A 15,876-nucleotide genomic window follows, 5' to 3' on the forward strand; every position below is an offset into this window, starting at 1 on the left:
TCATCATTTGCCAATCCCTGAGCTAGAGGAATGGAGTAGACAGTAGGTGCTCATGAAGCTACCATTCCAGTGCATGAATTTACAGAATTTGATGTCATGGGACCCTAGAGCTTGTAAGAGGATAAAGAAGACCCCCTTCCTAGCTCCAGAAGGGTCAAGAGGGCATGTGGAAAAGGAAGGGAAAAAAATGGGAAAAATAAGGTTCATTCTTTCTTTTTTTTTTTTTTTTTTTTTGCGGTACGCGGGCCTCTCACTCTTGTGGTCTCTCCCGTCGCGGAGCACAGGCTCCGGACGCGCAGGCTCAGCCGCTCCGCGGCATGTGGGATCTTCCCGGACCGGGGCACGAACCCGTGTCCCCTGCATCGGCAGGCGGACTCTCAACCACTGCGCCACCAGGGAAGCCCTCATAATTTCTTTTGAAGCTTAGTACCAACAAGAAAATCAAACACGGCAAAATAAAGCAGTAGTTTAATATTCACTGTGTGGTATTTTCCATTTAGAAAATTTCATCTCCCCCAGTAAACAGAATTACATTTGAGTGGCAGTGTTTGTGGCTGTAGCGAAGTAATCATTACACATAAAAAACACAATTGCAATTTGCTACTGTTTTAATCTTTATAAAGAATATATTTTTAAATGATCTGGTACAGGGTAGGGAAGATAGATATAAACATATCTTAAAGACTGTTTGAGCCTGTCTTTATACCCAAATAGAGCAGCCTTCCACAGTCCATTTCCCTCCAGAAGAAATAACTTGGAGGAATTTACTTGAGTGACAAACATATTCTTAACTCCTTCCCCTGAAACCTTTGGCTTTTAGTTTTGCCATGGTGTACATTCTTATTTGGTTTGTCTTTTTTCTTTTCTATATTCCCTTAAATGAATCTCTTTTTTGATCATTTTTATTTTTGCTTTGTTGCTATCCAACCCTTGCTTTGAAGTCGTTATAGCTCCTCTCCCCACGTTCCTTCACATGTAATATTATGAGATTTCCTCTTAATCCATACCTGACCTCCAGCCAAGCTTTTCTTATCTAGCTCTTGGCAACCCCTTCCTGTACGTCGTCAGAACAAGTGAATAATTGTTGCTTAGGATTTGAGTGGTTGAGAAAGGAACAGAAGCCTCCTCTCTATGGATTCACGTTACTATACTGAGAAATATGGAGACTCGGAGTGCTAATTTCAGGAGTGCTGACTTCAGTTGACACCAACTGTAAAAGGCTGTTAATGACTATATCCCTGGCTTTTGAGGTCTCCAGGTTCTTCTCTCTAGAGACTTGAATACTGATTTGGTCCACACTTGTCATGATGAGTTCAGATGCCAGAATCTGGGTAGGAGAACTGTCATGAAGCACAGTGTCCATAATGTACTGCTTGTATAACTCCACCACCTTCTGCTCCAGGTATTCGTTCAGCACTGCATTCGAAATAGGCTTCTGCATTTGCAGGCTGCTTTTCTCTTTGATGCTGGTTATTCTCCAGTAGGATGAATACCGCTGGATAGGTTTGGGTGGGAAGTCGCTGGGCTGAGTGGAAATGGAATCCTCCATGGACAAAGGAATCTCCGACGATTTCAGCAAAGGGCCATGTTCAAAACTGCTCTCAGAGGGAAAATCTGTTGTCACTGAATTAATGGCCATCACTTGGCCCCCTGCAATATGTAAGTCATTGTAATTCTTGCAGATACTCTTGCAGGAAGGTGGAACCAAGTAGGTCTCTCTGCTGGGGTCTCTGTATAGTTCACCTGCGGCCAAGTTTGGGCTTTCAAACACGGGATTGGGGTTTGTCTGCAACACTGTGATTCTCGGATTTCTACTGCGTTGGCTGTCTCTTGAATGCACTGAAGAAATAAACTTGCCTGAGGATTTGCATCTCACATAGAGACTTCGGACTTGTGTTTCATCCACGGAGGAATAGGAAAGAGTAGCAGCAGCTGTGGCTTCTGTCTTCTCTTCCTTTTCCTCAGCCACCTGCTCATTATAAGATGTACAACTCCACTGGATGTCACTCTGGTAAGCAAGTCCACTGAGATACCCTTCTGACAGCATTCTGGAAAGAGAGTTAGTAACAGTGGGGGAAAAGAAGACTGGAGTTTTATAAATTGGCAGTTGTTCTATCAAAAAAAGTAAAGGACAATAAATAAGTTCATTTCATTCATTCCCCAAGCTAGTACTCATTCTGTGCCTGCCGTGCGCCAGGGCCATAGCATGTGTTGGAGGTATAAAGCTGAAATGGGCACAGTTCCACCCTTAAAGAAGTTTCTCGTTAACAACCTGGGGCGAAGGAGGAGAAATGACAGGGTATGTTTCAGAGAAGGTGACATTTCAGCTAAACTGAAGGCTAAGAGTTCCATCCCTAGGCACAGAGTTATAAGAGAATGTGGTGACATGGCCTCTTTGGCATATATAAGACACTGAGCATAAGCAGAAAGGACTGGGGAAATAGGTTGGAATTGGATCCTGAAGGGCCTTGGGAGTCGGGCAAGGGCATTTGCCTTCTGCCCCGAAGGAAATGGAGAGTGATTGAGAAGCTGCAAACTGGGGAAGCAGCATAACTAGTGGTTTATGAAAAAAATGAGGAAATTTGTGGCAGATTCTACTGAAAATAAAAGCTGTATCTTACTTATCATTGTACTTTATCCCTGGGGGCTAGCACAGTTGTCTGCATTTAGGAGGGAATCAAAAGATACTTAACTTGAATTAAATAATTAACAGCAGCGGCATGGCATGAAATTAATTCACCATCAACCCATCATGAAGGACCATGAAGCCTCGTCTACCTTTGCTGCCCAGGATGGCTTTCTTGCTCTATCCCTCCCAGTTTTTACGATACGTCCTGGAAATGTCCCTGTGTCCGACTGACGTTTTTACCTCTACCCTAGTCACCAAGGAGCTTTCCTGACTGTGAGCTTTTCCTCCACCTGTGCCACCCCTCCACCTTCAGCAGTTGTCACTGGATTCTGGGGTGCTAGAATAGGCTAGAAGCCAGCAGCTGCATTTTCTAAAAAAGGAACGTGCTGGTACTCCTGGCAATGGAGCAGCAGACGAAAGCAAAGAGAACTGGTCCTCTTTGGCCCCGAGGGCTGGGCTTCGAAAACAGACCCGTCGACTTGAGCCTGAAATTGACAAGTGAAATTAGAAAAGGATTATTTTAATCCTAAGGATCCTCTTTTTAAAAGAATTTTAGCCTCTCTTTTATAGTCATGTAGTTATTTCCCAAGTGGACTTTTTCATTGTATCAAGTTAATATTATTAATGCAGTATAATTAGTATAATTGTTTCTGTTGTATAAGGGTAATATTTTCAGTGTTTATTTCTTTTGGGGGAACTACTCCAAGATATATTGAGCAAATTTATCAATTATTTAAATGTTTACTCCATTCCAGGCACTGTCACGTACTATGAAGATACAAAGTTAAAGGTCTTCAACAAATCCGTGAAGTAATTTTCGTATGCTGGACACACTCATAAGGGTAAGAAAATGTTCTTTCCTGAAAAAGCTTTTTAAATGCGGTTCTGCTCTCAACAAACCGAACATCCAGGCGAAAACGCAGATCTATACATGAGAAAATAGTTAACAGAGCAAGAAAGTTTATCATAAAGGCTTTACTAGTGACACCGTTACTTCACGACCCTCCCTCTCTGCCCCACCCCGGCTGCCAGTAGGGCCCTCCACCTTCAAGACCTCAGAATGTCATTTTGGAAAACCAGAGCAAAAACACAACTCTCAGCTTTTGAGTTGCTAAATAGGCTTCAGAACCTCTTGGCAGAAAGCATAGGTGTAGCGAAATGGCTTTTGAGATACCATAACCGAGCTTTTAAACTTCGGAATCCAGAACCCTAAATGACTTAGGGCATAATATTGACATATCAACAGTAGACTCAATGGATGGAATCCCCGCGGAGGGAGAGAATACCGCTCCAGATAGATCTGGGGAGCCCAGAGTAGAAGAGGCCTGTGCCCTACCTCCCACATAGAACCTGAGGAAGCACGAAGTCCCTCTTCTCTCCTGCCCAGCATGGAATGCCTGGGCGGACAGGCCTGAGGCTGCCCCGTGAAGTCTGCTCACGTACCAGCATGCTGCCCAGAGCCTGCAAACCTGGAGAAGACCTCAACTGCAGATGGGAAGATTGCAGACATGATGTCTATAGACTGTTAACCAGGGGCCAGGAGAGTGACAAGTCACCGTGAATGCCAATGGGACTACATGATGACAGCCAGAAATGCCGACCCCACACACCACACACACATCCCCAGCTGACCCTACGGCTTTATGGAAGCAAGCTGGAGCTTAGAGGCAAACTCAAGCTGGAGGGACCCCTGAAGTGGCTGAGGAGAGTGTGATTAACAGTGATTACTCAGAATGTGAGCTCAAAAGCAAGATCACATTGAGGTAGAGAAAAGCAAAGATTTCTAGGAAAAATAACAGATTAGGCATATATCTGTATTTTTTCTTCCCCCAAACTTCACTAAAACAACAATAAATGATTTTTTAAAATATAATACACAAGAAAAAGGAGAACAAGAGAAGAGACTAGAGCAATTACATTTTAGAAGCTGGAAAGCAGTAGGCTGGGGTGAATGACTTCAAGAAGCAAATGAAAAATCTCAAAGCAGTGCAGTCCAACAGAACTTTCTGGGATGCTAGAATGACCTATATATGTGCTGTCCAAAATATTAATAGCCACATGTGGCTATTAAGCACTTGAAATGTGGCTAATGAAACAATGTCATTAATTAATGAATTAACTTTATTTAATTTAAATTATTAAAAAATACCACATAGCTAAGATACTGGACAGCACAGACTTAGGAGATAGTGAAGGTGATAATGCAGAATCACTCTTGAGAATCACCCTTGTCCCCATTCAGTCGTTATCCCAAATCGCCTACTGTTTATCATATTTCTTTTCATATTAAACAATCAGCCATAGTGGATTCTTCTCTCACTTTATGTGGCTGATGTTTATGGCCCCTCCGGGTAATCTCCACTCCTTCACCACAGTAAAGGAAGCCGGTCCAGGATTTTGTTTTGAGTATTGAATGAGCCCTTTGCCCCATTTGCCGTGGACTGAGAGCTTTGTTGGTACCTTAATTCTGGTAGAATAAGAGACCTACCATTCTGATGTGTGGAGCCCAAGGCAGACCAGTACAGTGGTAGGTCCCATGATGGAAAAGCAGAAAATATGTCCTAATATCTAGGGATAGATACCTCCCTGCCTAAAGGAAAAGATTCCTACGAACGAGGAGTGGGCGATAGGGTCCGGGAGGTAAGTTGAGACATGCAAGGCTGTGGACATTCAGTTTACCCTGAAGGCAGTACAAAGCTCTGGAAGGTAACCAAACTTATTCAAGGCATGGTGTGATCTGTCAGTAAAGGGCAAGAGGAATTTCAGCAGGATTGGAGTCAAGGACCCGAGTTAAGAGGCTGCTGGGTTCATGCCCACCTGAGGTGATTGGGAAAGGAACCAGGAGGAAAGTAGCAGAAAAGGAAGAGAAGGGATGAACTTGAGAGACCATAACCGAAATGGGGAGGCCAGAAGGAGCCGGGAAGACAGCTGATGGGCTTAGTTTAGTTCCTCTTGAGTCTGACATGAGTGCAAGTGTCTAAGTGTGCATTGGAGATTCAGGCAGGGAGCTCGTTAGAGGGGTAACTTACAGTCAACAGTGAAATCGTCTCCCAAGTGTGGGCTGTAGGATTTTCTGCTTGGGGGCTTGAGAAGCTTGTGAGTGTAATCTTTTCTGTGGGGAACCTGCCTTGAACAGTACAAGGAGGAATGAGCCACAAGAGCTGCAGTGTCGATAGCTTTGTAGAGACTACAAGGGCTTCAAATGTGAACAGGTCACATATAAAAAATCTACATTCAAAGGTAGAATTTAGTTGTTATTCAGACTCATTAAGGCAAAAAAAAAATTCTTGAACTGGTAGTCAAGAGACTAGAATTCTAGTTCTGACCTTGCCACTAGCTGCGGTTTTAGTCTAGTTAGTGGCAGGTCTGTAACAGGGCTAGCATTTAGTACTAGCTACAACCCAGACACTACGTGCTTTCTGTGTACTGAATCAGTGGATCCCCACAAAAACTCAAAGATGTAGGTACTATTATTATGCTCATTTTATATATGTCAAAATTAAGTAATCTGTCCAAAGCCAGCAGACATTCAAATGCTGTCAGTCAGAAAACGGAGCCCACTGGAATTCCCTGGTAGTCCAGTGGTTAGGACTCCACGCCCCCATTGCAGGGGGCCCGGGTTCGATCCCTGGTCGGGGATCCCTGCAGGCCATGCACGTGGCCAAAAGAAAAAAAAAAAGAAAGAAATAAAAGAAAACAGCCCATGCTCGCATGTCATTTAACCTCTCAGAGACTCAACTTCTTATCTGTAAATGGAGAACGTGGGATTAAATTAAAGAGTCCCCTGAAACTTTAATATTGCATGGGGTTTTGAGTATGTTAAGAGAACAAGTGAGGTGAGCATTACTCAGAATCAAAATCAGTTTCTAAAAGCTAGCAGCAGAGGGCAGCAGAGAGCACGCTAAAGCAGCTTTTGAAAGATTTTTCTCAAGCAATGGAGAGAGTAATAATGTGTGAAACACACACATTATACATATGTTAACTCATTTGATCTTTATGAAAACCATTTAATGTACCACTAGAATAAAAATAGTACCAGAGGGCTTCCCTAGTGGCGCAGTGGTTAAGAAGCCACCTGCCAGTGCAGGGGACACAGGTTCGAGCCCTGGTCCGTGAAGACCCCACATGCGGCGGAGCAAGTAAGCCCATGCGCCACAACTACCGAGCCTGCTCTCTACGGCCCGTGAGCCACAACTACAGAAGCCCACGCGCCTAGAGCCCGTGCTCCGCAACAAGAGAAGCCACCGCAATGAGAAGCCCGCGCACCGCAACGAAGAGTAGCCCCCGCTCGCCGCAAACTAGAGGAAGCCCGTGCGCAGCAACAAAGACCCAACCAGCCAAAAACAAATAAAATAATTTTAAAAACTAGTACTACATATCATGACATCTTAAAATTTTAAAATAGAGAAAGTTATTTGGGTTTGTTTTGATTAATTGTTGGCATTTTTCTTAATAAATTTCATTGATTATAAAATTCTTAGAAGACCTCACTCTTCAAAGGTATTATAAAAGATATACTTTAAACAAATGTTAACATATTTGACTTAATTTTATCTGAGACAATAAAACTTAAGCCAATGGATTACTTCAATTGTTCAAAGGTATTTTATTGCTTGAATTTTTATTTCTCATCATAGAGAAGATAGAGATAGAGATATATCTGGAATTCTCCATGACTGATTAACTGTGAAGGAAAAGACTCTCAAGGACATTTGCAGATGAGATGTTCTAGGCAGATTTAGCCTCCGTTAATCATTAGCAGACAGGGGAATACCAAAATTAACCTGATGTGTAAATTCACAACTTAGAAATATGTGCTGAAGTCCAGCACGTTGTTAAATCATTTACTTGGATTTCATAAAACTGATGTTATAACTCTGTACATAGAAATACTTTTTCTTTCTAAATAAATATTTTTAATAAAATACCACAGCAAATAAACCACTGAAGTAGAAATCCCATAGGATTTTTTAAATTTTTGTAGTCCTTTATCATTTTCATGGGACTTTTTGAAGAAATGGCTTAACAAGACAAGTCCTTAAAACAGCACAAAAGTATGAAGTGCAAATATTTTAAAGAGTAACATCACTTAACAGTACTCAACAGTGGAAGCCATACCTTTAGACTTAAGAAAAAAATGCTCTTGGCCATAAGGTTAAGTTTGGACTCTATTTTCTAACTTTGAGAGGCTATTATTCCCAAATGTTGTTTGTCTTTCTGATGAAAGGCTAATAAGGCAGAAGAGCTTGTTCTGTTTTGGATTCTTCCCCCCACCTCTCTTTTCAAATGAGTGAAGAAATAAGCAGCTCTCATTTAAAAAAAAAAAAAAAAGGAAGAAAGGAGAAACAATCTGTGGCTGCCCCAAACTGGGGCCTCGGATACAAGATCTGAGCCTTTGGGGTCACATCACTGGCCTGTAGAGGCTCAGAACCCTGCCAGGGTCAGGTGTGCATCTCTGGGGAGGAGGAGGTGAGAGGCGCGAGGAGCCGCCACGCCATCGAGATTCTCTGCTGATTGTCCATGTGAGGGCCGCTCAGTTGATGGAACTGACCAAGAGCAACAAGATCCCCAAAACTGTCCATTGCAGGACCCTACAAGTAAGTGAAAAGGCTAGAGGACACCTCCAGGAAGTACTTGACTAACCAGTCCCTTCTGAGTCATAATCCCAAGGGGCAAGGATGATCCAACAGCTTTCCAGAGGTGCTTGAAAAAAAGCTTTGGTTCCGTTCAGCTGGTCATTCCTGGTAGAGCCCCTCTAAGTGTGTAGACTTCATGGCCAGCTGACAGTCACCACTGGAGTTGTGTTGTGTCAGTAGTCTGGGAGAAAACCAGTAGTTGACGAGGCTGGAGACTACCAATATAGACATACTTTTAATTTACACTGAAACAACACAAGCATGGATTCAAAGAGAAAAACTAAAGAGGGAAAAAATTTGTAAGAGGGGATGTTTGGAAAAACCTAACTTAGGGATCAGCAAACTTTCTCTATAAATGGCCAAATGTTTAATATTTTAGGTTTCTATCACAACTACTCAACTCTGCCATCATAGCAGGAAAGCAGCCACAGACAATATGTAAACAAATGGGTGTGGCTGTGTTCCAATAAAACTTTATTTACAAAAAAACTTTATTTACAAAAACAGGCAAAGGGCCAGTTTGACCTATAGGCTATGGCTTGCCTATCCTTGACCTAAGTCAAAAAGCAGATGCAGTAATTGAGATAGGGCACAATAATAAAAACAATTGTGTTGGGTGCTTTCCAGACATTACCCCTAATCTTCCAACAACAGTGCATTGTTAGATATTATCATAATCCAGGTTTTCCAAATGAGAAAACTGAGATTAAGATAGGACAAATGACCTTCCCAAGGTCACAAAGCAAATAAGTAGTGGAGGGAAGATTCAAGTCAATTTACTAACCCCAAAGATCTGTTCTTAAACATATCACACCTACTGCCTAGTTGAGAGCAGTTAATATCACACAATCACGACAAGCAATTAGTCCTTCCAGGAAAAGGGTACCCGCCCTGACTCCATTTTAATAACAACCCTTGCCCAATAAAGGAAGGAAGGTGCAGTGAAGTACAGAAAGAAAAGCTCCAAGAAGACAGCCAGTGCCCACCCCACAGGGCTACACACATGTCCCAATTGTGTATCAATGTTCATATGTCTTTGAGATACACAAATAATTTATCCTCTGCTCTTTTAATCTAACCATATGAACAGTTTCCTTAACCATTCCCACAGCTACAGCCTGGCGTCATCTTGCCCTTAATTTTTCAACCGCAGAGTGATTTAGTATTACAGATGCCCTGTTTAAGTATCAGCAGCTCCCCATTACCTCCAGGATAAAGTCCACACACGTTAGGCCCTCGTGATACCTGTGTTGTTTTTTTTTTGGTCCAAATTATTTTATTTATTTATTTAAGTTTTACATCTTTATTGGAGTATAATTGCTTTACAATGGTGTGTAAGTTTCTGCTTTATAACAAAGTGAATCAGTTATACATATACATATGTTCCCATATCTCTTCCCTCTTGCGTCTCCCTCCCTCTTATCTGCCTTCTTCATCTTACCTCTGCCTGCTCCCACAAGACCCAGTATGCCAGCCATGCTGAACTCCTCCCTGTTCTCCCAAATCCCATGCCCATCCCAGGCATTTGTCCCTTTCTTCTTCTATCCTGAGAGCCCTGGTTCCTTATCCATCCCCCATTCCACCACCACCCTTCAAGTCTCATATCTCAACCTTTCAGAGCCCCTGGCCATCCATTCAGAATCCTGGTCCCTAAATTAGAAATGCTAAATTCTTCTCTCCCCTACCCCAATATATTTATCAGGATTGCATAGAACCTTAGCAAATTCCAGTTGCTACCGTAAACAGTGAAGTAAATCATTGGGACAGTCCTTTGAATGAAGGAGTAACTGGCAATAGCAAAAGAAAAGCAGAAGAATGAGGATTGGCAGGAAGGGCGGTGGGGGGGCCGGTGTGCGTTGGGGGTGATAAGGTGGCAAAACAGATCCTATCTCTGGAAAGACAGTTCGCAGGCATGCAAACCAAGACTTCTGCGAAGCTGGTTGAGACAGTGCAGAGAAGGCCTCTACCGTGGCACAAAAAATGGAGACAGTGGGATGGGGCTGCCTCAGAGCATCGTGGGATGTAACCTCACATAAATAAGGACAGGAAAACGTTATCTGCTGTTTCATAGACAATCTATAGCCTAGCTAGTTGGGGTGCAGCTTGGTTCCCTCCTGTCAGCATGCCTGCTCATATAGATCTGCCTTTTAACAGAAAATAGTACATCTACAGACACATCTCACGTTAGCAAATAATTTCTCATAGTAGACATTGAGGTTTTTCTTGCTTTTTTACTGTGTGCAATCACTGCATATGCCTGCAGGAATGTTTCCTCAGGCCAGATTTGGAGAAGCCAAATTACTAGATCACATCTATTGCAAATTGCCTTTCAAGTAGCTTGGGCCAATTTATTTTCTCACCACCAATGTCTGAGATTAACTGTTTCCACTGATATTCTTCAACAAGCTATTTGCTTTTCATTTTCCAATCAGATGAGCACATTTATTTTTGCCTCAAATTTGAGGGTGAAGAAAACTGTCTTGTTAAGATTATATGTAGGTGATATACCAGAAATGTTATTTTTAATACCGCCCCATCCTCAAAATACTCTATTTCATCTCTTCATCTCTTTATTTCCCCTATAATCTAAATTCTAGATCCTTTAATTCCAATCTATGATTTTTAAAGATCTTCTTGATTTGGGGGACTTGCAAATAAACCACTGAAGGGTTATCATTGAAAAACTTGAATATTACTTTGCTCATAATCTAGTTATGATACTGTAACCAAATCCATATTACATTGGGTTTTTTTTTTTTTCTTTTGGCGAACAATACAAGAACTTTACCCAAAACAAAGGGTTTCTTTAGGAAGGATCTCGCTATATGAAAAAGCATCTGCATTTTCCTGACCCTTACCTTTGAAAGTACGTATTCTTTAGAAATGGAAATAACCATTCACTTAATCATATACCTTGGATTATATCCCTCTTATTTCATATTTTGTGGTATTTGTTGATAGATGCTCTAAAGTATCACTTACTTTGTATTTCAGTTCCTGTTACAAAACATGTAATTTGGGATTATCGATTCTTCTGTCAAATATGAAGTGATTCTTACTTAATGAGTTAACTCCTGAAAGTCTAATTTGATGACTAATATAATATAATCGTAAGTTAAAAGGCCTCCGTTTTCCATATTAACATCAACAAGTAAATAATTTTCTGTTCAATTCTACTTAGATCCTTATGACTAAAGGTAGCAGCTACTTCCAAGGGCTTTATCTGGATATGAATTTCCTTATTTCAGAAAATGTAAATTTTGGTGCAGACATATTAGTAAATATATTTTTATCATAGTTTGGATTTTTCTTCATATTCTGTCTTTATGTCTTACAAACAGAAAAATTAAAGCTTATGATCACTTTTTTGAAACACTTTTAAAGTATTTTGACATAAAATGAGAGGACTAAAAAACTAAGAAAAATGATCATGATAGAGTTGATTGATGTTAAATTTCCTTGGTGGTATAATTCTTAATCATTGTTAATTATGTTGTTAATTATGGCTATCACCATTAACATTTACTTAATTGTGGGCATATCAGACAAATGCAATGCAAGATACTTGATTGGATCCTAAATTTAAAAAATAAAAACTCTCTAAAGGACATGTAGATAATTGGAGAAATTTGAATATGGGTCATATATTAGATAATAGTATTGTATTAATGTTAAATTTCCTTAGCATTATAATCACGTAGAAGACTGCTCTTTTTCTTCGGAGATACAGGGTCAAGAATTTGAAGGTGATGTATCCTAAAGTCAACAATGTACTTTCAAACAGTTCAGGGTAAAAAAAAGAAAACACCTGTGTGTATGTGTGTTTACATACACATACAGAGAGAGAGGCATAGCAAGAGAGAAAAATAAATGTGGCAAAATGCTACAACTGATTAATCTACATAGTAAAAACGTGTGTGCATTGTACGGATACTCTTCTTTCCATTTTTATATAGGTTTGAAACTTTGCAAAACAAAAATTGGAGGGAAAGTAACTATAGTTAGTTAATGAAGGCAAATTTACATTGTATCATGTTTATGAAGAGTTCAGAGGGACAATATCTTATATATCTAAGATAATCATTAGGTCTGTGTTTGGAAATGTTTCAGTAACTTGAAATAACTATTGAAAACATCACTTTGCTCTGAGATAATAAAATTAGTGCATGTTTGTATATCCCCCAAATTACCATTATAATATGAATGTTTTACACAAATTTCAAATACTCTGCACTCCTCCAAGAAGCTTCTCAAATTCAGAAACACGATCTTCTTACACTGACCTATGCAAGAAATGGTCTACAAATATCAATATGAATATTCTGGCCAAACCAGGTTTATATTTAAGTACAAATAGATGTGCACACACAAAGAAAAGAATGGTTGAGCAGGTCTAAAAATAATTCAAACAAAAGCCCCCCTGTACGTGTACTGTCTTTAGTACCAACAGGGAGACTTTCCCCAAATCACCCAGATGGCAATTTGAAAAGCATCATCACTGTAGATCACATTTACTTTGAGTATGTCCTGCCACAGTGAAAAACACTTATCACAAGCTCGCCCAATGAATAATTGAGAGTTAAATCCAATTGGAATATATTGTGATTGTATTCATCTCTAAAACTACATCACTGTGACCGAATTTGAGTGGTGCTGTCCCTGCAAAATTCTGCCTAGGTTTTTAGGCCTTCTTTAAAAAACGCAGATGCTAAACCTGTGTAGCAGTTAGTGAACGGGGACTGAATAAATTACACAACAAATATTTGATCAGACCAGTCAAAATTTTTCAGTAAAAAGAAAAATTGTTAGAAATGTCCAAAGTGTGAACATGAGGTAAGAGAAGGGGAGTGTTGGACTGCATTTCTCTTTATTGTCTAACTCCATTGAATGCTTGTTTACATGCCCACTCACCTCTGATCTGGTAAATGAGAAAAGCATTTTAGATGGTCATGGGATTGGATCTGAGTTCTGATGATAAAGGACGAAGAAAGGGTAGGAAGAGAAATGACAGAAAAAGTTCACAGCCATAGGGTCTCTTGCCTCCTTTGCTTACCTTCACTAACCAGTCTGTGCCTTTGGTCCTGCAGAAACACCACGATTGACCATATAGAGATGAACAGGCCAGCCAGTGCTTTTGCCAGAAATGTTCGCAAGCCTTTGGTGAGTCTACTTCACTGGTAAGACCAAGAAACTAAGCTGCTCGTTGCACTTGCCATTCTTTTTATAACTGATCCTATGGAAAAAGTTGTTTTTGCTCAAGTCTGACTTGTGCTCAAGAAGTGTGGGAAGTCCCAAGAAAGGGGGAGGCAATAACTGACAAACCCACATCGAGCCGCAGAATGGTGTTTCTTCCCCTTTTTCGAAAAATGAAACCTATCTATGAAAGTGCCTCTGGTTAAAATAGTTTATTGCTATACATTATGTAAGAACCCTGTCGACATAAATTTATTCCTTTAACAAGAAATTCTCTAGAACCCCTCTCCCCAAAGAGAGCCAAGTCAGAGATGATTTAGCAAATTCCCTGTTTCATCATTAACCTATAATGTTTAAGAAGTATTATTTCTCAGTTGTACTCATAATTTTTAAAAATGCTAATGAAAACAGTTTTCTCTCTCAAATTAACCAAGGTAAAAACAATTCAATAGTACTCTGAGTGGGCAAGGTTGTGGGGAAGCAGGCACTCTGATACACTATTGGTGAGATTATAAACATTTTCAAAAGGTAATTTTCCAGTGTCTGTTAAAGTTTTTTTTCCCCAAAGTTTAAATATTCATACCCTTTGACCCAGCAGCACCATTTCTAAAATTTATCCATGGGATATACTTGCACCTGTACACAAAGACATGTGAAAAGATATTTGTTGCAGCATTAAGAAACACCTAGGAAAAAAATATAAATAGGGTATCAGCTAAATACCTGAGAGTATATCCCTACTGTAGAAAATTAGGTAGTTGTTAGAGTGCGGTGGCTTTATATCTAATAATAGGAAAAGATCTCCAAGGTACATTGTTTAGGAAGAACATGTAAGACCGAATATGCTCCAATTTGTATTTTTAAAGGATTATATATATTTTTCGCTAATGCATAGAATATTTCTATAGGGATATACAAGAATCTAGAAACAAGCAATTGCCTTTTGAGAATGAGTCTTAGTTTTCACACCATATCCTTTTGAAATTTCTACTGTGTATATGTATGACTTTTCCATTTTGAAAGATAGTATTTTTAAGTCATATTTAATTTTATTTGATCTTACAGTCCAAATGAATTATAATCTATATCTTTACTGGAGTTCAGAGAAGTCTGTCTACAGATGGGTCAGTTATTTTTGCCCAAAAGCAGAAAAATGTTTAGAGTTCTTAAAATAATTTAGCTAGTTTACCCTGATGGCTTCAGTTAGACCAACAAAGAATAATCCTGCCCTAAATGATATCTGCTCCTGTTGCCTGTTTCTACCTAACTCTAATCAAAGCTAAGCTCCAGACTCTGAATATGTAAACATTTCCACTTGATGGGTTTCTTTTGTTTACCTTTGATCTATGACTTACCTTGAAAAGTTATACCTTTAAAAGTGTACTGACTTTTTCTTTCGGTTAGAGTCTTTTTTAATTTTCTGCATTATTTCATGGAACATTACTTAGATCCAGTTGAAAAGGCAGGTTCCCACATATAAGCCATAACACAGTTTCTCAATTAGTCCCAAATCTGACTTGACCTGCTAACACTAGAAGGACCAGACTTACGGCCCTGGGGGCAGGTTCATTTGCAGTGTAATCCTATAAAATCAGGCCCAGGGCTGTCTCCGGGCTTTTGTAGCCTATCAAGAACTTAGCTGTGAGCAAGAGGTTATAGCAACTTCAGGGCTAGATATTGTTTCATTTCATTCTAGTGTAGGTTCAACCACAACCAGATATACTGTGGATATCCTAGAGTCGGTTTTACCTACTTCTGGAAGCACTTTCTGATGGGATCCGTATGAGCTCACCTGCAGTGCCATGCCATAACCACTATGGGGTGATTCCGTCTGCTCTAGGTTGAGCTAAGTCACATTTATTGTTTTATTCAAATACAGTATGCAGAATTTTTATTATAGTCACCCTTGATTTTGTCTCTTAAGTTACTCATTTTATTCAAATCATCCTTTTCAGCAAATATTTTCTGTAATCAAAAAGTTGGCACTACGTCAAGTTTGCTCTTTTGATAAGACTTGAGCTTCTGAAATTGGCTTTAAACTGCTTTCTCTTTGGTGACTATAATAAAGCAGAATTACATCCTTTGTAGCTGAAATCTTAAAATACAATTTTCTATCAATCTGCTGGATGGCGTATGCCTCTAAATGGCTATTATTCCTATTATTCAATTACCTCTCCGGGCGTCAAAACCTCCTCCAGGCTATTTCCATTATGTTGTCATCTATACTTAGCTCCCCGCAAATCCTCATGGTTTCCCCCCCGCAAGTCCACCCTGTACTCACTTCCAAGTGCTCTTCCCAGCACTCTCAAATTCCTCAACAGTTTGTCTTTCTGTCACGTCCTACTTGCCAATTGTCAGTTCCAGATAAAACCCATTATTGCCTTTCCCATAACTAGAGAAATGTATGTCTGTATATAT

General features: G+C 40.0%; 1 protein-coding gene across 2 annotated transcripts; it reads right to left on the reverse strand.

Moving 5' to 3' along the window:
- Positions 1–396: 396 nt before the first annotated feature.
- CUNHXorf21 (chromosome unknown CXorf21 homolog) lies at positions 397–13,481 on the reverse strand. Of its 2 annotated transcripts, none has more exons than XM_029241303.1 (2): positions 13,319–13,473; positions 397–3,554 (listed from the first exon to the last, which is right to left on the reverse strand). In XM_029241303.1, exon 2 carries the CDS (start codon positions 2,045–2,047, stop codon positions 1,130–1,132), a length of 918 nt encoding a protein of 305 aa, XP_029097136.1. In that variant the 5' UTR covers positions 2,048–3,554; positions 13,319–13,473; the 3' UTR covers positions 397–1,129. The 2 variants fall into 2 exon arrangements, with proteins under 2 accessions (XP_029097136.1, XP_029097135.1); XM_029241302.1 differs by having other exon boundaries at positions 869–2,048; positions 13,319–13,481.
- Between the last annotated feature and the right edge of the window lie 2,395 nt (positions 13,482–15,876).

Source organism: Monodon monoceros, unplaced genomic scaffold (assembly GCF_005190385.1).
Source record: "Monodon monoceros isolate NGI ecotype Baffin Bay Population unplaced genomic scaffold, NGI_Narwhal_1 Super_Scaffold_22, whole genome shotgun sequence".
NCBI classification, from domain to species: domain Eukaryota; kingdom Metazoa; phylum Chordata; class Mammalia; order Artiodactyla; family Monodontidae; genus Monodon; species Monodon monoceros.

Coding starts and splice junctions, on each gene's coding strand:
- CUNHXorf21 (XM_029241303.1), bottom strand. CDS start 2,047: ATGCTGTCAGAAGGGTATCTCAGTGGACTTGCTTACCAGAGTGACATC.